This window comes from Pelmatolapia mariae, linkage group LG17, assembly GCF_036321145.2.
Source record: "Pelmatolapia mariae isolate MD_Pm_ZW linkage group LG17, Pm_UMD_F_2, whole genome shotgun sequence".
NCBI lineage: Eukaryota > Metazoa > Chordata > Actinopteri > Cichliformes > Cichlidae > Pelmatolapia > Pelmatolapia mariae.
In genome coordinates, this window is record NC_086242.1 from 19,849,397 (window position 1) to 19,874,757 (window position 25,361).

The window sequence follows — 25,361 nt, forward strand, 5'->3', positions numbered from 1 at the left end:
ATTCACACACATTCATACAAGCACTTTTTTCTATGCTTGCGGTCTATCTAACAGGAATCAAACCAGCAACCTTCTCATTAGCAGACAATGTGCTCTGCCGACATTTCAAACACATATCAGACATTTTTCACAAAAACAAGTACAGTTATCTTTTAGAAAATAAATCTTACATGGATTGGATTGCAGGGTTGGAATCCTGGAATTTACTGTAAATTGCCTCAATGTTCATTTGCAGTAGAAGAACTCTGTTAATAGATGTATAAAGCAAAAGGAGAGTTTGGAATTGAAAAGGTGGAAAGTTGCCACGTTCTACATTGTAAGGTCTTCTTCCTTGAGACTGAGTGGCATTGAAGTTGCTCGTCACAGCAGGATGTCATATGACTGCAGGCAGGTGACTGGAGTAGAAAACAAGCAAAGCAGGAGAGCAGAAGTGTAACATAGAAGACTATGTGAAGATGTTAGCTGCTAAAGGTTGTGCACAGCTCAAATTTAACACCTTAGCTCCTCTTGTTTTAATCAATTCTTAACTGATCGAGTCACTTTGACATAATCTTGAAATATTCTGCAGGTGCCTCAGCTGTGCAGCAGAGGGTTCTGTACACGTGTTGATCAAAACTGAATTTATCAAATTTGGCCGCGCCTCTAGCAAATCAGGTGACCATGAATAAATTTCATGTAAAAAGCTTGAGATGGACTGCAGAGGGGAATGTGGGATTTAGAGAAATATGAACATATAAAATTATGTATATGTTTAAAAATTATTCTTTAAATGAGCAATAAAATTCGAGGTTCGAAGTGTAGTTAAATTAGCAGGACTGTTTCTGATTTTGACTTTCAAACTCAACAAAAGGTACAACAGAAATAAAAATAATTGATAGTTCATCTTGAATGTGTCTTTATATTGTTTAATATCTGTATTATTTAAATTTGATCGCAGTTAAGTTTTAATCCAAGGAGGATTTTAACTCAACAAAAGATCGTATCACTGCCTTTGATGCATGTTTGTGTAAAGACACAGTCTCACATCATTTTGGAGGCAGAGTTAGCGTTTGCACTCTTTGATGTGGCATCAGAAATCCCAGTGGAAAGTGTGAAAGGGATTTCCAAGAAGAGCAAAGAAAGAGCCTCCTACAGTTTGTTTTATTTATGAAATAAAGAAAATTACTGCATCATGTTTCAGTGTTTGGTGTTGGAGTGTAGCGAGAAAGTGTGTGCATGGTGATAACATATGTTAGTGTATATAACTAAAGATAACATTTAAAAATAACAGAAAAGTTTTGATTTTTATTATTGATGTTATATTTATATCTATATTATTTATGTTATAGACCCTTAACTTAAACATTTCCTGTTTTGTGCTGTACCCGAACTAGTAAATAATGAAACTTTAATATTGTTGGATAAATTGAATATTGCAGTATTTAAAACTTTCAAAGTTGGATGTTGGATTTTATTATTTTAATATTTTATTATCACATTGTGAAGGTCCCTCTGTTTGTGAACTCTTAAATCAAATCTGGCTTTCTATTTATAAAACTGTCACTAAGAATCATCTGATTTCAAAAGGCTATATTTTTAAAGTTAGCTACCAACAACCACTTGAAACTCACAAAACCCCTTTTTTCTAATTATATATTTCAGTCGTTGCCATTAATTATTACTACTATAAATCAGTGGATAGAAACGTGGTTGTATGGTCGTATATTCTAATTTCAATGTACGACTGCACAAAACAGTTATAAATGAATTACTGCATCAGCTTACATTTACCTCTAAATAAAAAGTCCTATCCTTTAAAAATGTTCAGTCTGGCGAGAACCCAGTTTTTTTTCTTTCAGTTGCAATATGGTGGGATGTATGGGAGTGTAGCCCATCAAACGCACTGGCGCTGTCTAGTTTCAAGTCTTACTGAACACAAAATAATGCTCTTTTTGTAAAGTGTGGTCCCATTTATAGAGTAAAGCGGTGTATGACTCATACGGTGTGACTCATATGGTAGTGACTTGCTAATCATATGGTGGGGCAGGCGTATGATTAACAAGTTGCTGCTGTGTGAACGTGCAGTGTCGCTGGGTTTCTCCTTGTTTGTCACATCTGATTTCAAAAGGTTGATCAAGTTTGAGGCTTCAAAAATGGTAAATTTCAAACCGGTCAGTGTAATAGCATAATAAACAATAACTACTAACACTGCCCTTTTTTTTCCCCCACATAGTTGCATATTTTCAAAGGTTTCATTTAACTGGACAGAATGACCAACTAGCACAGGTGCAAAGTGACTGCAGTTATTCAACTGAGCCTGGTTGTACTTGCGGTTTCTTCCCGTTAATAGAGGGTTTTCCCTTCCCACTGTCACCAAGTATCTGGTCAAAGGGGTCGTTTGATTGTTGGGGTTTGACTTATTATTGTTGAGTCTGTACCTTACAATATAAAACACCTTGAGAACTGTTGTTGTGATTTGGCACTACATTAAAAAAATTGACTTTAATTCAAATCCATTTAAAAGAATGGAAGAATATCCTTCTCATGATCTCTGTGATAAGAAAATGGTTCCTGGGGCCAAGAGGTTTTTCTAAGCCTCAACCCAAGTATCTCAGTCGCTTCCTTTGGCAGATTCAAATCTCAAACAAGAAACTCGAGTGAAAGAGGACAAACTCGAAACTTGAAAATATCCGTCCATTAAGGTTTCAGGCTGGACAGTAGCCCAGTTACAACATGTCCTAAAAGAGAGAGGGGCAAACTTTCTCTTTCTCTGCCATCTGTCCATCATTTGCAAACTGGCACCGGGTTGCCAGTTTGTTGCTCCACTATCCCTCCTTTCCAGTAAACAGCAGCAAACTTTTCTTGGCACTGCGTTGTCAGTTTCTCTGCCATTGCTCCCTATTTTCTTGCTTTCTCACACAAATAAAAGCTGCGCCTCTTTTTAGGAGATCCGGACTCCACACTGCGCATAATTCCTCAAGGCATACCTTCACTTCTCAAATGCTTTCACTAGCATCACGTAAACCCTCTCTCCTGGACACAGTCATTCAGGACAACTACTTCAAGACAAACTCACACTTCTTCACAAGCCGTGAGTCATTACCTGGAGCATCAAAAATCCCAGCATGCACCCAGCAGCAGAGTTTCTGTTAAGAGTTGAGTCGCATCGCTATTCCTCTATCAATGTCTGTCATCGTCCAGAATTTCTTCTGATCTCTTCTCCTGCCATTCCTTCCAAATTTTTCCCACACATGCACCACTCAATGGAATCCCTGACCACCCCATCAAGGTAACGGTTTGCTTATCATTGCAAACCTGCCTGCCAGTCATATTTTTTTGCAACAGTCTTCGACCTTTGTAACATACAGGCATTACTGCTTCTAGGGCAGGGGTGTCCAACTCCAGTCCTCGAGAGCTACTGTCAGCACAGCTGAGTCAAATGATTGGATCACCTCTTCAGCATGCCATCAAGTTTGGCAACAAGGCCTGGTAACAAGCCATTCATTTGATTCAGGTGTGTCGGAACAAAGATGCATTAAAAAGCTGCTGGACAGTAGCTCTTGAGGACTGGAATTGGACGCCCCTGTTCTAGGGGATGCCCTCTCTGGGGATCTGTCTGGCCTGGGAGACACTGCCAGTCCCCTCTGAGGGCTTCCTCAAACCTCAGTCTCTATTCAAGCCATCCGCCATCACCTACTAGAAATGCTGTCAAACCTAAAATGAGAATGTGGTCCCAGCTAGTGAAATGTGGACCGTGTTTAGAATTGCCACTTGTGAAAAAACGTGACATGATGGAACAAAATAGACATTATTTTTGAAACCAGGAACCCAAGATTAGCATAGATAATCTGATATGAGTCTTAGCATCATATGATCTTCCACATATCCAAAGTTATAATGGCAGCAGGCTTCTTAAAATATTCTCTTCAGCATAATCCACATCTGCTTCTTCCTGTTTCCAGTCCAGGATAGATGTATAATCCCTCCAACACTTCCTGGGTCTCCCCTCGTTGCCCAGAAATCCTGGAATTCCATTTGAAAAAACTTCCATGAAAGTGAAATTCTAAAATCCAGTGCTGGATAAAATCATCTGGAAGCAGGAAATTGTGGCCCCCTTCTGGAGTCAGACATGAATCCACATAACAGACCAGAATCTAATATGTTTTCATTATTATGAAACCATTTATGGTTTTCAGTAGCAGCTTGTTTCCCCGTCGCCACACTTCCGATGTCTTAGACCCGGAATAGCACATTAGAGACCTTTCTTCTCCACTCGGCTGCTCATAATTAGCGTTTAAAGGATACATACTGAACGTGGCATCGACACCAACTTAGAGAAGTAATTAAACCGCTGATCCGTTGGGCCAATCAGAACAGAGTGTTCTCCCCCTTGCCCGGGGTAAGATGTGAAGCAGCTTCGGAGCAGTGGAGCAGACATTCATTCATATGAAATTGTTGCGGCTCAACACAATGTGTGAGAGCAGCGTGAGATGGCAGCCATTTTAAATTAGTAAGCAAACAACAGCAAACAATGCCAGAATCAATACACACACACACACACACACACACACACACACACACACTGCTTGCTGCACATGTTTTTATGGATTTCCACAGAAAACTGGTCAGTCTATAAAACTCTCCACCCCTGTGTGTGTGTGTGTGTGTGTGTGTGTGTGTGTGTGTGTGTGTGTGGGTGTGTGTGTGTCGATGCGGCAGATGCAGGCTCTTGTCTTCACCTTCCTCATCACATGGTTCACACACAGTGTGTGGTTGCCAAGACAACAGGTATTGGAGTGGATAGAGAGCCCTGGGATTGGTGTGCGTGTTTTGTGTGTGTGAGAGAGACAGGTGGAGTTACTGTGTATTCTGTGCTCGCTCTTCCTGCTGCTGCAGATTGATCGAGCTCTGAAATGGCATGAGCAGTGAAGCATGCAGCCAGGCTTTACCATGCTGTAGGACTCAAAGTGTGTGTTTGTGTGTGCTTGCAATGTGGGTTTTTATGTATAGTGATTTTAATGCGGTCACAGGATGTCGTCCAAGGTGACTCCTCAGAGGAAAAATGGTCATCATCTTCATCAGCAGTTGCACGAGGTAGAACAGACAAAGAGAGTGAAGATGAGGAAGAAGAGGAACACTAAGCAATGTTAATTAAAAGTTAATCAATACTGCAGTTTAGCATGTTAAACCAGAACCAGACCTATCAATTAAACTCATTATCTTGACTGTAGCGGTCGCCTCGATTAGTTTAACGATTCGTTTTAAATACACTTGTGCACTAAGCGATAGACTTTGTTCTTTCACTGCAGGAGAAATCTGTTCTCTTAATAACATTAATAACATATAAAAGGCGTTCCTCTGCAAATACAGGCCCACTTTGTGGCAAATAAACAATAAAGCAATAACGAGCTGCCTCTCCAGTGAGTCCCACTTTTAAAGAGAGCGTTCAGTAGACAGTGCTGAAAGAACTGTTGCAGGGGCAGCTGAACGATATTGAGGACAACCACAACTACAAGCAATTTCCTGGAAATCCAAGCTGAAATGAGCCAGGGATGCCTGGTTATCAGCAGCTGAGCTTACAAAAAAAGAGCAAGTGCATTGTACACTTTTAAATCATTCTCTTTAATGAAAGGGATAAAAAAAAAATGAGATGTCTCTCAGTGGTTGCCTCTCTGTTGACCAAATTAACTGATTAGATGATCATTAAGCAGCTGCTACCCAGTGCCTGTCTATTTAAATCCGGCCTGTTCACGTCTTGGTGTGCTCATGTCCTCCTGGGAGCACGATTTTCTCTTTTGAAGTTGTGTTCAGACTGCTTGTATCAGTCCCAAGGTCAAAGTGGGGTCAGTAGTATATCACTTCTAGTTCAGTGACATATGTGGCTGGTAGACTGACAAATCTGTGATCAAATTTACCATCACTGAAACCATTTTAAAGCATTTACTACAGTAAGTATAGAATATAATCTGCATATTAAACTCTGAATCAGGAGTGACATGGTGCAAGATAAATTTATGTAAAATATATGATGGTTTCAGTGTGATACTCCTTAGTTTGAGTCTGCCCCATCCAGCGGCTTGAATCAGTGTGCAGAGCAGGTTAAGGCAGATGATGCTACATGGAGGATGTGGTTGGAGCAGGATGATGCAATCTTTGATCTCACGTCTAGGTCTCTGCAGACATTGCTCTGGAGTTCAGGCAATCTCCAGTTAATCACTGCAACCTTTATTTTCAGTTTAGCTTAATTCCTGGACACTGCATGTGTTTATTATTTAAAATAAATGGTGCTTTATCTCAGCATCAACAGTTCCGGTCTTTGAATGTCTGATTATTTTAAATGTGAAGGATGTGAAGAGTCAGACCTTTGTTCACATATGTATTTATATTTATTATATTTTTATTTATATAAAGTCAGTCAACAGAAACAACATGATGTAACAACTGCACCACATCAGCATCACTCTGATATGTTTTTAATTTTGAGAAAAAGAAGGGTATCCTACAGATTTCTTTTTAATCTGTAAAACTCTAGAAGAGTCGCCAAGTCTCAAGCGTCATTTTGGTGTGTAGGTGTATTTAGTATTAATATATATTTATGAATTTTCCACACAACTAGGTCTAACTTACCAGCGGACAGAAACGATTACGAAAACAAATATTTGTTAAGTATCTTTGTTTTTTTAATTATCTGTGTGCAGATGTGCGGACCCAGTTGGTGGAGCAGCAGCGCTGTCTGGAGCAGCAGACAGAGATGCGGGTCCAGCTGCTTCAGGACCTCCAGGATTTCTTCAGGAAGAAGGCCGAAATCGAAACAGAGTATTCGAGAAACCTGGAGAAGCTAGCCGAGAGGTTCATGGCCAAAACACGCAGCACGAAAGATCATCAGCAATACAAGTAGGCCTGCTTACCTGAGTATGCATGCATGTTTGCATGTTTCGGGGGGCACATATTTGTGTATTAAATAGATTAAACTGATTCTGATTTAAAAGTGATATTTTTTCATCTTTTAGTAAAAACAAAGATTAGAAATGATTAAATTGCAGTTGCTGAAACACACAAAAAATGTATTTACTGAAAGGGGACATATCAGGGATTTACTTTAACATAAATATTCATTATTTATGACTTTTGGAGCTTTAAAACTGAGTTGGTTATCGCTAGCTGTTAGCCTAAGCTTAAGCTAAGCACTTTGCCATGTTTCTTTGAACCAAAGATATTAGTCAAGTTTATTCATTTTAATTCATTTTAATAATCCCTTATAGCACGTCACATCAATAAGAAACATTTAAAACTATGGAGAAAAGTGTTGTAAGTAGGCTTTTTAAAAAGCCTGATAGCCTCTATTAGCATTGTAGCTAAAGCTCTTGCCCCTCCAGAATAAGATTGACCACATAGTTAGTTATTATTTTGCAGATAAATTGCTTCAATATTTACTATACTATAACATACATCGGCCCCTGGGTATTTGGACATTATACATTTAGGTCGTGAATAAAGTAATGATGTAATGATATAAATAAAGTTAAAATTCGATTCTGAATTTTGCATTCAAATACAGGCTGAATGTTGATAGAAAATTACATAAAATGAAGCACAAAATATCTTTAAAATTTTTTATTTCACATCAGAAACAGATTGGTGCAAATAATGTAAATCATTATTTATTTAAAAGCTTAAAGCATTTCTCAGTATTACCTAATACAGAGGTTCCCAAAGTGTGGGCCCCGCCCCCTAGGGGGGGCGCTGAGCCATTGCAGGGGGGGGCGTGGTAGAAAAAAAAAGAACGCTTGGACAGTGCTAGCATAATGGACAGGTTTTTGACGGGGCTCCCACACAAACACAAAGCAGGAGATGAAGCATCGCTGAATATGTTTCCAAACCAACTTCCTTCCAAGCCAAATACTAGAAAATATGGCGAAGCATATCTTCCCTTTGGCTTCACCTTCACAAGTGCCGAGGTAGGTCTCTGCGACAGAATCAGTTTCCCTTGCGTCGAGAGCACGCACTGGGCTCTCCAAATCACGGACAAACAGTATCCCACATTCTTGATTTTTAGTTCACAAACACTTGTTGTAATGACTAACTACTCCTGACATTTTGGAGATGTTAGCTCTTTATACAGTAAAGTTACAGCGAGATACAAATAATATCAGGCTCATCCTGCCACAGTTTGTTCCCTCGGTTCAAATCACGGACAAACATTATCCCACAGCTGTTTATGCTTTTGAACCCATTTTGCACAGAGAGGCATTTTTTGAAAAATGTATTGATAGCAATGTTGAATATTATTACACAGGAAAGAACAACTACACGCCTCTGCCTTTCTAAATGGAGGGACAGTAACTGCGTGTGTATATGTAAGCGTGTAAAACCTGAAGATAGTCAGAGTAACAGTAGCAGTATTTTGTCTCTATCTGCCATTGTAGAAATTCATGTAGTGTAAACAATAACGTGGCGCACAGCGTGACGTGAAAAAAGGCACATACCTTTGACGTTGCGTGACGAACTCTGTATTCCTCGTCCACAAGTAAGCGCAAAAAACAGCGTTTTAAAAAAAATCTCCGTTTTCGGTGATTGGAAACGCCGTTTACATGTGGACGAAAGGTCCAAACGCATAGAAACAGCTGCGTTTTCAAAAATACCCGTTTAAGTGTGGACGTAGCATAAAAGAGTTTGGAGATTATTTTATTACTACCTGTAATTTATTGCAGTTTACTTGTATTCGCTTAATTGTTTACTAAATGTTTGAGGTGTGAAATAAACCGCAATGGAGTTTGAAAACAAAATATGGGTGTGTGTGTGGTTGGAGGATGTCTTTTTGCGGGTGGTGGGGGGGGGGCGCGAACATTTTTCTTGTAAAACAAAAAAAGTTTGGGAACCACTGACCTAATATATGTGTTTACCAGGGAGTTTGTTCAAACCTTTACTATCTGTCAATGAAGGATAGGATAGCTACTTAAGGGAAAAGAAAAGGCCAACAGTGGATATTAAGGGCTTGAACTCAAATGCATTTATCTTTTATCTAAATGGTCCTCTCCACACAGTTTTAATCATCCACATATAAGTTGTATAAATTAGTGTTTTTGCTATGTTTAAGGCATCTCTCACTTTCACTCTTCCAGAAAGGACCAGAATCTGCTCTCACCAGTCAACTGTTGGTATTTGCTGTTAAATCAGGTTAGTTTATGGTTTTGTGAATCTCCTCAAAGTCTTTTTGAAATCTATGAGCTATGAATATACAATGAGGCATGTGCTTAAGATGGTAAATGTAAGAAAAGCTGTTGCATTCGATCTTGTACTTAGCAAAGTGGCTGAAGCTTGTGCTCACCAACTATTAGAGGTTTTATTCAATCCTTTCAATCTTTCCTTGACACGTTCCCAATTCCTGTCCCAGAGAGACGAGCCATCAACAGTCTAAATGAGTACAGACCAATAGCACTTATATCAGTAGTCATGAAATGTCTGGAGAGACTTGTATCTCAATACATCAAAAACTGCCTCCCTCTTAACTTTGACCTGCATGAGTGAGCTCATACACCAAACAGCCCTCCAGATTTCATTGAGCCATTTTGAATACCCAGGAAATTATCCTGGAATGCTCTTCCACCTTCACCACAATCGTCTTGTATATTTGGTTGGTAAAATATGTGACCTAGACCCCTCGCCCCCATCTGTACTGGGATTAAAGACTTCCTTACCAACCATCCACAAACGGTGAATGTTGGCCACCATCACACTTAGCACTGGCTCTCCTCAGAGCTGTGTGCTGAGTCCTCTCCTCTACGCCTTGTACACATATTTAATTTAGTTCAGTTATATTTTTATAACACCAAATCACAACAGCAGTTGCCTCAAGAGACTATTGTAAAGAACTTAAATAATAGAGAGAAACCTCAACAATCAGGCAGTCCTGTTTGAGCAAGCACTTGGAAACAGTGGGGAGGAAAAACTCCTTTTTAACAGGATGAAACCTCCAAAAAAGTTTGATTCATATGTGGAGGTGAGTCAGCATACAGAGAGCTATCTGGGTGTTGCTAGCTCTCTTCTACGTCAGGAGGGTTTCCTCCTTAAATTCATGGGAACCAACATCGTGGAGAATCAGCAGTAATCCCATCAGAGACCAGGTTTACTGAGAATGCTCTGAAGGAACTACACAGAGGGAGAAACTGTTGGTGGCCTTCCAACGCTCCACTTTGAGAGTGTACTGCATCACAGTGTGGTAACAGCAGAGGTTTATCAGCACCACCCAGAGAAGCATCAGCTGCCCGCTGCCCTTTCTAGAGGACATCTCCAGCTCTCTGTATCTCAGCAGGGCAAAGAAAATAATGCAAAACCTTTCCCGCCCTGGACTGCACTTGTTCAACCTGCTGCCTCCAGGCAGACCAGACAGTACAGATACATAAAGAGCCGAACCTAAAAACAGCTTCTTCCCCGAGGACCATCAGAACTCTCATCTGCTGTAAATAAGAATAAGAATAAGAACAACTTTATTTATCCCGAGGGAAATTCTTTTGTCATGTACATGCTCAAAGCAGCAGGAGAGACAGAGGAACAGATAAATAAGATATACAATATATACAATAAGAATAGTAGTGTACAGTAATATACAGTAGGATAGTGCAAGACATAGTATCGGATAACTCTAACGAAGTAATATACATAACTATATCCTGGTGAATAAATAACTTAACTATCAGTGCAGGCGATTCTAGAAAGTGACAAAGTACTGTGCAATAGAATAAAAGGGAGTAGCAGCGTATGATGGGGGGATGAAACAAATATTCAATAAGTACTCTTGGGTAATATTGCACGGTCTGGAAGGGAACAGAATAACATTGGTAATAGTCTCAGGAAAAATCACCTACAGAGTGAGGAAGAGTTATACAGTCTTATTGCCACCGGCACAAAGGATTTCCTGTGGCGGTCAGTTCTGCATTTTGGGGCAATGAGTCTTTTGCTACGTTTGCTCCGATGGGCCATCATGGGGCCGTGCATGGGGTGGGAGGGGTTGTCCATGATAGAAAGAAGCTTTTTTAGCATTCTCCTCTCAGACACCTCCTCCAGGTTCTCAAGTCTGACACCCAGGACAGAACCAGCCTTTCTGATCAGTTTGTTCAGCCTGTTGGCATCAGCTGTCTTCACCCCACTGCCCCAGCACACCGCTGCAAAGAACACGACGCTCTCCAACACCGAGTGATAGAACATGGTCAGCATTTTCCTACCAACATTGAAGGACCTGAGCCGCCTCAGTAGGAAAAGCCGACTCTGCCCTTTTTTGAAGAGAGCATTGGTGTTCTTAGTCCAGTCCAGTTTACAGTCCAAGTGTACCCCCAGGTACCAGTAGTCCTCAACGATCTCCACATCAGCCCCTCTGATGGTGACAGGGGTAGGAGGAGGAGTCTGCTTCCTAAAGTCCATAATCAGTTCCTTTGTCTTTGTGATGTTAAGTTGTAGGTGGTTTAGCTCACACCACTCGACAAAGCTGTCCACCACACTCCTGTACTCCTCCTCCTGTCCATCCCTGATACAGCCCACAATGGCAGAGTCATCCGAGAATTTCTGCAGATGACATGACTGAGACTTGTACCTGAAGTCAGATGTGTAGAGAGTGAAGAGGAAGGGTGATAGGACAGTCCCCTGCGGCGCCCCTGTGCTGCTCAGGATGTTATCTGAGCGGCAGCTCTTCAGTCGGACATGCTGTGGTCGATTTGTTAAATAGTCCGTAATCCAACCTACCAGTGGGGCGTCCACCTGCATTTCCGTGAGCTTATTCCCCAGCAGTGATGGTCTGGTCGTGTTAAAAGCACTGGAGAAGTCAAAGAACATGACCCTCACAGTGCTCCCAACGATGTCCAGATGAGAATAAGCCTGGTCCAGCAGGTAGATGATGGCATCCTCCACACCAATGCGAGGTTGATAAGCAAACTGCAGGGGGTCCAGCCAAGGCTCCACCAGCAGACGCAGATGTTTCAGGATGAGTCTCTCCAGCGTCTTCATGACATGTGAGGTCAGAGCCACTGGCCTGTAGTCACCGAGGGTCGACGGGTTGATCTTTTTAGGGACAGGAACCAGGCAGGATGTCTTCCAGAGTGATGGGACTCTCTGCATTTCCAGGCTCATGTTGAAGATCCGTTGTAGAACTCCAGACAGCTGGGAAGCACAGCACCTGAGGGCAAAAAGGAGTGCAATAGCTGTTCTATAGGGAATGGCATTCCGTTAAGTCCAGTCATGTCCTAAAGATGTGTGTCTGCCCTTAATGCTTTTATGCATTGTATAATTTTTAAAACCACATTTATTTATTTATTTTTAAATACACTTATTCTTTTTCAGTCTTTTTACCTACAGTTTTGCACTGAATAGAATAGTTCTCAGAATCTTGTATAATTATCCAAGGATTATTATTAGTAGTAAATTATTGTTGTTATTAATTATTATTATTATCATTATTATTACATTCTTTCATACCAATCTCTGTTTTCCAGGTGAGGAGGGAGAGTAAGGACCATGCCACCCTCAGTGACCTCTACCTGAACAACGTCATCACCCGCCTCACGCACATTAGCGAGGACTCGGCCCGCCTGCTGAAGAGGGTGAGCAAGATTATCATCACTATATACTTTGATATTTATGCAAACAAAATATCCTTCATGTGTTAGTCTGTTAGTAAAGGTTTCCCCACTTCTAAAAGAACAGAGGTCTTTATTTTTAATGCTTTGTGTGTATTTGCTCCGGAGCATCTTTAGACTAATTTTGTTTACTTTGTCAAATAAATTAATGTAGCCTGGTCTCATAATTATATTTCTGTTGATATGTCCTAAAAACCTTATTTATCTAAAAATAATGAAAATCAGTGCAGGAATATTTTTTACATACGACAGAATGAGGTTTGTTGCTGCACCAGAAAAGTCGATTTCCTGTCTTTATGACATTGCATTATTGTTACAAAACTTTTAAGTTTTCACTTTTATTCAATATGTGACAATAACACCACAGTGGATTCTTCTAAGCTAAAGTTAAAGAAGTACCATTAGATCAATAAGCAGGTTTTTTTTGAGTTAGTATCAAAAACAAAACAGAAAAGTCTACAAAAGTTAGTGTTGTGCTGACTTGTGTGGTTACATTATTCCGATGAAACCACTCAAATCTTCACATTTATTTTTGCATTCTCACTCCCATTGAAGATTTTAATGTCTTCATCATCTTCAGCCTCCTGTCTTTTTGTCAGTCCCATCGTCTTCAAACCCAACATCACAGCAGGTCTCACTACCATCTTGTAAACCTTTCCTTTCACTCTCGCTGCTTTCCCTCTGTCGCCAATCACTTCTGACACTTGTCTCCACCCACTCCACCCTGCCTGCACTCTCTCCTTCACCCGCCTTGTGCACTGTCAGTTACTTTGAACGTTTGACCCCGGTACTTTCACTATCTCCTTGCCTATCCACCTGTCTCCATCTCACTCAAACGTTGTCCAAAAAAAGAGTTTTTCCTTTGAATGTTTCTGTAATTGCTACATTTCCTTAATATCAAAGGACTTTTAGGTCAAAATTTCGTGCAACTTTTAAACTGATGCACTCTAGTTGCCTTTAGGAACGTTTTTGAGACACTATCAGAAGAAAAAATAGAAGTAAAACAGCAAACTCAGAGTCTGAGAGCAAAAAAACAAGCTGAAACTCAGCTCAGCTGTTCATTCTCATTAGGTTCATCACGTCAGCTCATACTTTATTGCCATCAGAATATTGATTAGCAGCTGCTTTAAGCAAAGGTTCTGAGCGCCTCTCCCTCAACTGTGTGTGTGCCCCTGCACAGAAACAGTGGTTATCCATCAGGCAGGCTGAACAGCAGCAGATATATAAATGAATCTGACCACACACAAACAAATGAATTCATAAATGAAACAAGCCGCGCTCCGCTGCCCGCTCTCAGACTGGATTTCTGTCTCATGCATTAAACAGCCGAGCAGTTTGGGAAGGAGCTATGTGGCAGCATTAATATTACATTATGCTAAATGACTGAGGAATCCCAGGATGGATGAATCCCATTCCCATAGCGCCCGCTGAGAAAAGATCAGTTGAGCTTGTCGCCATGGCCACAGGGCTGTCGGCGTTGTCATGGCCACTCAGCCGTCTGTCTCTTCCTCTTCAGAGGAGAGTTTCTGAGAGGACGCGGCGATGTGATGGAGGTCTTGCTGTTTATAGCTGCTGGCAGTAGCTGCACTTTAGTTAGCATGAATAAAAGACGAGCCGGAAGCGAGATTAATAATGAACACGGCGAGCTAAAGTTGGAGGTGGGTAAAAGTACACCAGTGTGTGTGTGTGTGTGTGTGTGTGTGTGTGTGTGTGTTTAATTTGCCAAACTCCAGCAGAGCTCAGGGGAATACTGCCTTTACTTTTCATTAAAATCAACTCTTCGACTTAAAGAAGCCGTATGAAAAAATAACAACCCCAGAGGTCTGCGCACACGGATGGTTTCCAGCACTGTAAAAATACATTAATGGTACTTTAGTGCTGTACTCGAGCACAGTACTGAGGTACTTGTGCTTAGAGCCACTTCTATAATCCGTAGTTTATATTAACAATTTATAAAATGACAATGTGATTAGGCAGCTGTTCTCTGAAAAACTATAAAAAGCAGCTGCATCACGGGAAAAGTGAATTTTTAAATGTTTAACCTTAAAAATTAAGTGATTTAAGCATTAATAATTACAGCAGTCAAAACTAGGCTATTTATAAAATATAATAATAAATTTATACAGTACTTTCTTTAGCAAAGTTATAAAGGAGCTCAGAGAAGCTACTTATAAAATAAAACATAGATTCTGTTAAGAATTTTCCATTTTGGTGGCCTCAGGATCACCTCTCAGTTGTGACCTCCGCTTGTATTTGAGTGTGAAGTGGATGAAAGGAGTATTATCACCTCAAAGTCCGGAGGATTTGTTGTTCTGGGTGTAGGAGTTAAAATGCATTAAGTTTGTTTACTCTGGTCCAAATCGGTTGATGAGTTTGTACACTTGTAGCTTTCTCCTTGTGGTTTGGTTTCTTTTCACACAGAGAAAAATCCAAACGACCTATAATGCGTCTGGCTTGGCACTTAGTACAACAAAAGGGTCCCGGGTTCAAACATAGGCAGGGCCCTTCTTATGCTTGTTAATGTTGTGATCATTCAGGACAAAAAGATGTGAGTTGTTAGAGGATTGTTTCCTGTAAGTGTCATTGTATAAAGAGAAAATTCTAAAATGGTGCATAAATCTGTTGGTAACCCACTGTGAATGCCTTTATTTGAGAATATGCTGGTAACAGGTTTCTCTTCTCATTTGTGTGCTTTAGAGTAAAGAGATCCTCTTCCAGCTTCAGGAAGACCTCATGAAGCTTCTGAATGAGCTTTACACCGTAAGTGGAACATAAGTTATTCTTCCAAGGCTTTAAGACACAAGTTTTTTAATGTGTTAGTGTTAAACACATTTTTATGTGGTCTACAAATGCAACAAGAAAAGAATGCACTTCTAAACATTTCATTCATCTGCAGTTAATCAGGTAATAAAGCAGTAAAAAACAAGACCAAGGAAGGATTCTTGTAAAATTTCAATCAGGTTTTTAAAGCTGTTATAGCTGGTGTTGGGGTCATTCCTCAATAATGGGTTGCACAATAATCATGCACAAAAATGACACATTAAATACACTAACAGCAAGTGTCTGACAGTCTTTTGTTGGCTCACTAACTGCCCCTCCCACCTCTGCATCTTCAGCACTGTGAAAAAGTATTTACCCCCTTCCTGATTTCCTAGTCACTCCAAAACATTTGCCATCACCCCCAACCAGTCACAGCAGATGGCTGCCCCTCTTTGAGCCTGGTTGCACTGAAGGCAACTGTTGTTGTGATTTTGCGCTATACAAATATAATTGAATTGGTTTGGTTTTTTCCCACATTTGTCACACATACATTTTCAGATGACATAAAATTAACACAGCAAAAGAACATCATACCAACAGTCAAACATGGCGATGGTGGTAGTATGACGGTCTGGGGTTGCTTTGCTGCTTCAGGACGACTGATAGAACCATTAATTATGCTCACGGCCTCAAAATCCTGAAGCTATTATTTTGCGCACTGAAGCTCAAGAGCACTTGGGTTCTGCAGCAGGACGATCCGAAAGACAGCAGCAAGTTCACCTCTGGCTGCAAAAACAAAGCTGTTTTGGAGTGACCTAGACAAAGTCTGGAATCAGACTGAGATACTTCGGCATGACCTTAAACACGCAGTTTATGCTGGAGAACCCTCCCATGTGGCTGAATTAAAACAATTCTTTAAAGAGGAGTGGGCCACTTCAAAAGCCTCATTTCCAGTTATCAAAAATGATTCATTGCAGTTATTCACACATTAGTAGACGCTACCTTTCAAACATTACCTGGCATTACAGTTTTTCTATCTAAAGCTTTTTGTTTTCGATGCTTTAAACAGGTAAAAAGGACCTTTTACGCTTTTGCTTATTTCCTGTCTCTTGAATGTTCATTTAAATCATGACCAGAGTTTCAAATAATGAGGTCAGCGCATGTGCAATTAATCACAGTGAGCAAAAAAATTAGGTTTCAGCCAGGTTTTTTCTACTCTTGGATTTGTGTGGTGTCATAGGGAGCAGATATTCCTAATGTGGTTGTCTCAGAAAGCCCCACCCACCTGCTGTTCCAACTGTTTTTTTTAACAATGAGGAGCCAATCATGAGAAAGCTGGCTGAAAGGAAGGAGGAAAGAAGCCGCAGTTCCAGAGGATGAGGGGCTGCAGAGCAGTGATTCAGAGTTGATTCACCGCCCTGCAGAGCTATTTGAGTCCAAGAATTAAAATATGGTTCTGGAAATGAGCAGAATAGGTTCCTTTAATGGTAGTAACAGGGAACTGTCAAAGCAAAGTCAGTGGCTTCTTTTCACAGCTCAGAAAGCTTCCTTTATAAATGCAAAAATTGTCCTTTCTGCCTCACACTTTTCATCCATTCATTTTTTCTTCTGCTTTTTGTCTGACGTTATCCTTCTAGCCTGCTTTAAAGGAAAAAATCTGCCTCCTATTGGCTGCCAATTATCAGGTTTTTCTTCAGGTCAGAGCACTGGCCTTAAAAGCTCCTTGTCCAAACACTAGAAATCAGATTAGAGCAGCGCTGATAACCTTGGGGGGATAAAAAAAAGACAGTCGACCCCGGCTGCAGCGCACTGCTGTTTTCCTATTTGATTGGGCTATTATGGGCTGCTGTTGCCTAGGTGATGAAGACATATCATATGTACCATGCGGAGACGATCAGCGCAGAAACCAAGCTGCGGGAGGCGGAGCGGCAGGAGGGGCGCGTGAAGGGCGTGTCAGGGACTGGCGGAGGGGTGGAGCCTGTGTTTGGCCTGCGGATAGAAGAGCGCCACCAGAGACGCAATGCCGCCCGCAAGATGGAGAAAATGAGAGAGAAGGTAACAGTTTCATAGAGAAAGGAGACTGTGTTTCCACGGTGTCATCCAAGCAACCAGATGGGTAACCTGTTCCTGCATGAGATATTTTAGAATGAGATACTTTCTTTATTTAATCCTAATACTTTCCACTTCTTCTTGATTTCAACATGACTTGAAAGCAGAAAGGACTAATTATGAAAGCTACTTTTTGCCTCTTGTTGATCGCATTTGCAGAACAAACGAGGGGAATCGGTACACGAGAACCAGAAACCAACCATTTAATCTTCTTTATGTCTGTTTCTTTACTAGAGGAAGGCAAAGTACTCAGAGAACAAACTGAAGACTGTGAAAGCCAGAAATGAGTATCTGCTGACTCTGGAGGCCACCAACGCCTCGGTGTTCAAATACTATATCCACGACCTGCCCGATATCATAGATGTGAGTAAATTACAGAGTGTATTTGTGGCACAAACCGTATATTCATCATTTAAAAAGGTTTTTGGGTTCGTAAGCCTAAATAGGAATTTGTATGTTTAAAGGCAGTTTTAAAATGTATGGAGAGAGGATTTATGAGATTATTTTAGGGCCTCTGGTAATAGGAATAAAATTCCTTTAGATTTTTCCCATAGCGAATGTTACATCTATTACACTTGAAGCTATTCTAGTACTTGAATTGCCTTGCAACTCTTAATTCTCCTCATAAATGTTCTCCAATTTCTACAAAATACGTGCGGTCTTTTCCCTCTCGTGAATAAATCCCCATCTTTGTTTCAGTGCTGTGACCTTGGGTACCACTCCACTTTGAGCCGGGCACTGAGGACCTACCTGTCAGCTGAACTGAGCCTTGAAGCCTCCAGGAGGGCGGGTCTGGAGGTCCTGGAGGGGGCTGTGGAGGGCCTGGACCCTGCCCGTGACAGGCAGCGTCTGCTGGATCTCTACCCCACTGCCTTCTGCCCCCCACAGAACTTCAGCTTCCAGGCCCACATGGGCGACACAGTCAGTGCAGTACACCATATCTTCAGATTTTTTGCCCCTCTATCTGTCCTTTCAAAATAAGAGTCTGACACATATTATTACATTTAAATATTCACCACAGAGAATTTAGACCTCTGAACAACCATTTTCTAATTGTCTTCTTTTTTTGCTTCATATCAGGTGGCCCAGATCACCTCCCAGCCGCAGGTCCAGTCTGAGCTCAGCCTCCGCCTCACACAGCTTCAGACCCGCCTGGCGTCTCTGAAGATAGAAAATGAGGAGGTCAGACACACAAGTACATCTCATAAAACACAGGAAAACCAAACATTAACTGTATTTTGAGTTACTAACTAGGACTACACTAAGATGGTTTATAAGCCATGTTTTATAGGCAACCTCAGTAGGCCCACACAGAAGCTGATCGAATGTTTAATCCCAGATGGAAGAATTTAATTGAATTGAATTAAATCTGGAATATTTTTGACCGTTATGGTGCAGTTAGAGCTGTAATGTGGCTCAAAAGTCATGATCTGTGCCTGATATGTGTTACTGCAAGTGTTAATGTTGGCTAAGATGACATAACTCACCTGAAATTTGGCCCATATAAGGTGGACCTGAGACTGAGTCAACACCATCGTTCGTTGCTAAAAGAAAACTGCAGATTTGCCCAATAATACCTGGGGCACTTATTGGTATTTGGACTAAGACTTCACATTTTTGTGTTTATTTTTATGGTCTCATCTCATGTACAGGAAGTTACCTCTTTTTCTTATTTTTTTCCCCTAATCCTTCTTAAAGCGCTGATCAAGAAAGTGCCTACCAGTAAGTTCAACAACAGATTTCTTTGAGCTGCTAAAAAAATATCATCAATGTGGACACAAATTTACTTGATGTTTGCACTAATCTGTCCTGTTGTCCATCTGAGATATTTAGCTCCAGCTTTAGAAATTAAAACAACACAGATACTCTGGTAAAAGTGGCCAAAACCCCTCATTGATTATTAATAACTTTCTAACAGTTATAAACTTTGCACAAAGTTATGGTAATTTATACAGATTTAATGGGGTGATAATGTGGCATATGTAGCCTCTAAAAATAAAGTTGAACCATCTGATAGCTGTGTGGTGCTGCAGACTGCCGGTGTCCTCGCTGTTGTTGTGCACAGAGGGCAGCTGTTAACTCACCCCGAAGGGCATAAAAATGCTGAAGGAGTCTGGATTAATGAGCTGCATCTGCACATCTCAGCGGCTTACAACACACACAAACACAAATTAAAAACACTCATAGACTCATTACTCTTGCTGTAAATATAAACACTCTTTGCATATGTAGCATATGTAAACACTGCACCTCCTTAGGCATTTTTGAAAACAAAGCCACGCCCATAAAAAATGACAATAATTCAGATGCATTGATCCATGGAGCTGTGCTGAGAGTAATGTGTTCAGATCTTACAAAGTTGCTCTTCCATTTAATATCGGTAGAAAAACTTGAGTCCAGTAGACCAGCAGACATCACCAAATGCTGTGTTTGCTCCCTTGAGATGCTCTGCATGACCTTTACTGCAGAATATCGCATTTCTTTATTTTTGCCATTTTCTTTGGTTCATTATCCATTTGGACTGAGAAGCTAAGTCTGGTCAGTTTTGCAGCATTTAGCCAAATCTGAGGAGAGAGTACAGCTCTGTGCACTTCACGTTTCATCCTGCTGCTTCTGTCACTAGTGGTCTGGTTCCACTGGTAGCCATACAGGCTCATGCCATAACGATGCCGCCACCATGCCGGACACATGATGTGGTATGCTTTGGATCACGAGCTGTTTCTCCCCTTTTCCATACTTTTCTGATACAAATTCACCTTGGTTCAGTTTCTCCTTTTATTCCAGAATTGAGCAGGCTCTTTCAGACGTTTCCTTGAGTGTAACCAGTGGTTTGCACCTTGTCATAAATCCTCTGTATTTATATTCATGAAGGTGTCTTTTGATTGTAGACTTTGACAGTGATCTGCCTTCCACTTCAAAAGTGTTTTTTGACTTTGTTAAATGTTGTGAAGTTGTTTTGATTAACAATGAAAATCATTCTGTCATGATGCACTATAGTTGTCGTCTGTGGTCTTTCAGGAATTTTTTGTGATGCTGAGCTGACCAGTACATTAATTTGGTGGCTCCTAAAGTTTCACTGATAGGTTTATTCTGGGTTTTCAGCCAAATGATGGCCTCCCTTATCTTCACTGACATCTCTTTGGACCTCATATTGAGAGTAACATGTGGCCATGGATCAGCATCATGTAACGTGGATACTTACTATGCTATTCCACTTTTCTGCCACCTTCCAGGTGAAGAAGACCTGGGGTGCAACTCTGACCACCTTGCAGGACATGACGGTGCTGGACGACTTTGACGTCTCCCAGAGCTTCACCCACAGCCCGTCTTCCGAGTCGGTGAAGTCCAGCGTGTCAGACGGCTACTTGAACAAACCCAGTCTGGCCAAGAGACGGGCAAACCAGCAGGAGACCGAGCTCTTCTACTTCTCTGTAAGCCCAGCAGATCAGAGATTTATTTATTTATTTTTTTGATTTGACACTGTTTTTCACCCAAAGTTACGTATATTAGATGAAGGTCGGTTTTGAAAGTAGCAAATATTAAATAAGTATAGAGTAAACGGTGGCATGACATCCAAAACAGACTACATTTAGTCAGATAAATCAGATTTCAAATAAGTTGTTACAGCTGCAGAATACAGTTATACTTTAGATTTCTATATTAGTGTTTTGTTAACTTAGTTTCCTTTATAACACCACAAAATGCTGTCCCAGTTTTTTTTTTATTCATTTATGACATTTTTTAAATTTCAGATTCATCTATCTTCTGGTGGTGTCTCTACATACGCTTACTAGATGTAGTGATTCAATGTGAAGTTCATTCTGCTTTTAGCTGCTTTACTTGCACTAATGTACAGTGTGTATTGTTATCACTGCATTCTGTATACTCATACTTTATTTTATTTGTATAATTTAGCCTTTGTGTTTGTCATTTATGTGATTTCCTATATTCAGAAATTCCGCGAGTACCTGGAGGGAAGTAATCTTATTTCCAAACTTCAGGCTAAACACGATATATTAAAGAAAGCGTTGGCAGAGGGTAAGAGTCTCTCTCAGTCTTCTTTAGTCTTGTACTTTGTCAGACAGACTCTGATCAGCATTTCTTCACTTTTAAATCTTCTCCTTTTTTCTCTTGCAGGATACAAAGCTGAACTGCTGACTACCAGGTAAGGTGCTTTCCTGTCACATCGATAATAAGTGTTGTATCTCTTTGCTGTGCTTTGGCTCTCTAAAACTCTCATCTTTTGCTTTCTTTCTCCTTTTTGTACTTGTTTCAGCCGTGGGCGGAAGAACTCCCATAGCAAGCACCAGGTAAAGTTTGACCTCATCCAGGCTTTTGAGGATTTGCTAATCTGCTAATTTGTCAAAGGCTACAATTTGGATTTGAAAGCCCAGAGGAGTGTAACCAATCAGCAGAAATATTAGCAATATAAATAAGGTTGTCATCTACAATGCAATGAAAGTGTATTAATGTTGCCCTCAGAACAGCAAGCTTAAGAAGCAATAATGACTCATTTTTATGATTCATTTACCCATAGTATTACCCATCCCTGCACCTGCACCATGTCAAACATTACTCGGGGCAGAAAAGATAACTCCTTGAACTTTTATTGCATACTTTTTGATCAATTGTTGGCTTAAAAGATAGCAGGACAGTGAAGCTGCACACACAATATCTATCATAAAACATTAGTAGTAATATCATTGTATTAATGTAACACAGCAAAAACTACATTTCAAACATAAACATGTTAGTTTTACAATAATAAAGCAATTTACACCACAATTCTCTTTTCTGCTATGGTGAGCCATTAATCTCATAATCAAGGGATATACCATACAATGTAATGTTTTTGCATGTCTGTTGATTGGTGCATGTCCACAACCTGTCTACACATAATACACAACATATTCATACATTAATGTACATGAAAAAAAAATCTTCAAAAATCTTATAAATATAATAAAATTAAAAATACTCTGCACTCTAATTGCGTTTTTGTAGGATTCAACCAAAGCCATACCCTTGCTTGTGGAGAGCTGCATCCGCTACATCAACCTACATGGTGAGTGTCACTTTTCAGCTTTAAACAAAGTGAAATAAATGCTGTAGTGGCTGATGCTGACAGATGAAGGGCTAAATTAGAGAAAGGGATGAAGCGTTTGTTAGTTACAGCAAAAAAAACGACTGGAAGGTATGAATTTAATGTACTGAAGTCCTTCTTCCTGCTTGCCATCAGCTATAATTTTGGTTCAGAAATGTTGTTGCGTGTATTTGTGGGCTGTCCAAAGGTGTTTTACACTTATAAACTAAAAGAGGGACATTATGAATGGTGCTGCAGGAGGCAGTTAAATCCTTTTTTGTTGATCACATAAAGCCGCCTAAATCTTAACTGTCAAACTCTCGTGTTGGCATCCTTTCACTCTCTTCATTCTGCAAACAACAAAACTGCATCACAGCCAGCGCCTGACAGCTGAACAAGTACAAAACAGTGATTTCATTTTAATTCAATCATTCCCAAGCTGCAGCTGATAATCATTGTTTTATAATTATGCTATAAAACTGAATTTAGCCTCATACTCAACATGGTGTGTTCTACAATGTACTTTTGGTGGCATGTAAAATAAAATGTACTCAAATATATATATCCTGATATATTTTACATTTTATGTAATCAATAGCAAAATAACAGGTAGAGACCATGAATAAAAGCTCTTTTTGTCTGCCTATGAAATGCACTAAACAGGCCAACCCAAGAGTTCATAGACATTGTGATTGTGTTGTTTATTCGGCTGTGCCTACTTGGCCGCCTACTGAATATGCAACTGACGTAACTCATCATTAGATCCTTAGGCTAGCACCTAGTAGCCCAAGTTGGCAGCTACCACTTCTAGATTAAGAACTACAGTCCTAACTAACATCATTTTTTGGCAGAATGTTACTCTAGTCCCTAGCAATCCATACTATCAACTAGGCATTTCTTCCAAGGCATTGGTGTCACATGGCTAATAAATAGCTTTTGAAGCTAGTTACTAGCATCCCTCTGCTATCAACTACAATTTCTATGTAGTCAGTGGTTTTTGTGAGTAGGCATATGAACTACAATTCATTCATGGATTGATTAGTACTTTGTCTTGTTAAATCAGTAGATAAATCAGTCTTTGGCACTTCGCCATAAAAAACTAGCAAGTGTTCATACTACAACTTATGTCAACATTTGTTTCTCAGCATTTGGGACAGATCAGCTAGGCTTAGACTGTGACTATGTGCAACCTCCATCCCTCTGCTGTTCCCAACAGGTCTTCAGCATCAAGGCATATTCCGGGTATCAGGATCACAAGTGGAGGTCAATGACATCAAGAACTCGTTTGAAAGAGGTGAGAGGTCAACGGGAAGGTAACTCGACTGTCATGTGATAAGTACGCCGGCAAACTTGTACTTGAGGATTTTTCTCTTCTGCCTCTCGTCCAGGTAACGATCCGCTGATTGACGAGGAAAGCAACCATGACATTAATTCTGTGGCTGGAGTGTTGAAGCTCTACTTCAGGGGTTTGGAGAACCCTTTGTTTCCCAAGGACAGGTTCAATGACCTCATCTCCTGTGTCCGTAAGTACTGCATAGACATAGACTGAATCATTCATGATAAAAACAGAAAAATAATGTAAAAGAAACAGTTTGATCATAGAGCAACCAAAAATCCACCGAATATGTTAACGATAACAGAAAAGAATCACAAAGATTTGATACTGATATTAAGATGTTTATATTAAGTTAAGGATCGGGACTTTTTCATAGCAAATAATCCAAACCACTGACCTTGTCCTGTGGATGGGCTCATTTTGGATGTTCTCTTGACTGAACTTTGGTCAAATTTCAGTGTGTTTTTGCCACTTAATGGCGTTCAACTCTTGTCAAATATAGTTTAACCACATTATCATTCTCACTGATGAAGCAGGCAGTGTTTTTAGGACAAAGCATGGGAAAATATGACCAACTATCACTCCTAACAGGAGGTTAATTAAAAATGTAAAATTTTAATTAAGCATTTTTTACCTATAAAAAGTGCTTAATTAAAGCACTTTCATTAAGCACTATTAAAGTGCTATTCACAATGTCCCTCTTTTAGTTGAAAAACCCCAAGGTTTTTTCAACCTTGGGGTTGAAAAAACTCCTGAAGGAGCTTGGGATGGAATCATCAACCTTCATAACACTAGATGACAGTTGCTAGATGCTAGCAACTAGTGCATATTCTTCTTGCACATGGCGAACAAGTATAACCTATACAAGCTACATAGTGGATGAAGTTATGCAGAGCTCCAACTAACTTGGGTGGTGTAGATGCAGTGAAATGTGAAAAGATCCAACAGTTGGTTATTTGTGTCCCAGTGAAATGTTCAAATCAAGTGATTGTCTGTGAAGCTCGACTTTCATTTGCTTTAACACTTGAGTCTGAACCGTTTGTGCAGCTTCCATCTGCTGCGGTGAAGCTCAGCGTGAATCTCTGTCTATCTTTTCAGCCCACACGCAGTCACTTTCCCTCTCGGTTTCCTCGTCTTTGTTTCTCGTTAGTGTCTCTTTGTCTCTTTGAAACCCATCCCCTCCACAGCAGAGACATGGAGCCGCCTGCTTCCCTTTCTGCGGCACCGACTGGCGTGTTTCAGGATGTGTCATCGTGTTACAGACACCTCGTGATGTCTCAGGGACTCATAATGACTTTAGATTATGTGCATTTTCCTGCTGCAGGGATAGAAAACCTGTACGAGAGAGCGCAGTGTATCCGTAAGATCCTGCTGGGTGTCCCAAGGGCGACGCTGGTGGTGATGCGCTACCTGTTCGCCTTCCTCAACCAGTGAGTATCCACTTATACAAAACCGGGCCCTCACATTT

General features: G+C 40.5%; 1 protein-coding gene across 3 annotated transcripts in view; it reads left to right on the top strand.

The window, feature by feature from the left end:
* LOC134615992 (SLIT-ROBO Rho GTPase-activating protein 1-like) overlaps positions 1-25,361 on the top strand; it is a 42,034-nt gene that overhangs the window by 7,595 nt on the left and 9,078 nt on the right. For all 3 annotated transcript variants that reach the window (XM_063460735.1, XM_063460737.1, XM_063460738.1), the window contains exons 2-17: positions 6,678-6,873; positions 9,102-9,156; positions 12,462-12,569; positions 15,303-15,365; positions 17,223-17,420; positions 17,709-17,837; positions 18,174-18,395; positions 18,555-18,656; positions 20,708-20,905; positions 21,428-21,512; positions 21,612-21,639; positions 21,751-21,784; positions 22,479-22,539; positions 23,774-23,851; positions 23,946-24,080; positions 25,218-25,323. In XM_063460735.1, coding sequence (XP_063316805.1) covers positions 6,678-6,873; positions 9,102-9,156; positions 12,462-12,569; positions 15,303-15,365; positions 17,223-17,420; positions 17,709-17,837; positions 18,174-18,395; positions 18,555-18,656; positions 20,708-20,905; positions 21,428-21,512; positions 21,612-21,639; positions 21,751-21,784; positions 22,479-22,539; positions 23,774-23,851; positions 23,946-24,080; positions 25,218-25,323 — 1,798 coding nt within the window. The remainder of the gene's footprint in view (positions 1-6,677; positions 6,874-9,101; positions 9,157-12,461; positions 12,570-15,302; positions 15,366-17,222; positions 17,421-17,708; positions 17,838-18,173; positions 18,396-18,554; positions 18,657-20,707; positions 20,906-21,427; positions 21,513-21,611; positions 21,640-21,750; positions 21,785-22,478; positions 22,540-23,773; positions 23,852-23,945; positions 24,081-25,217; positions 25,324-25,361) is intronic.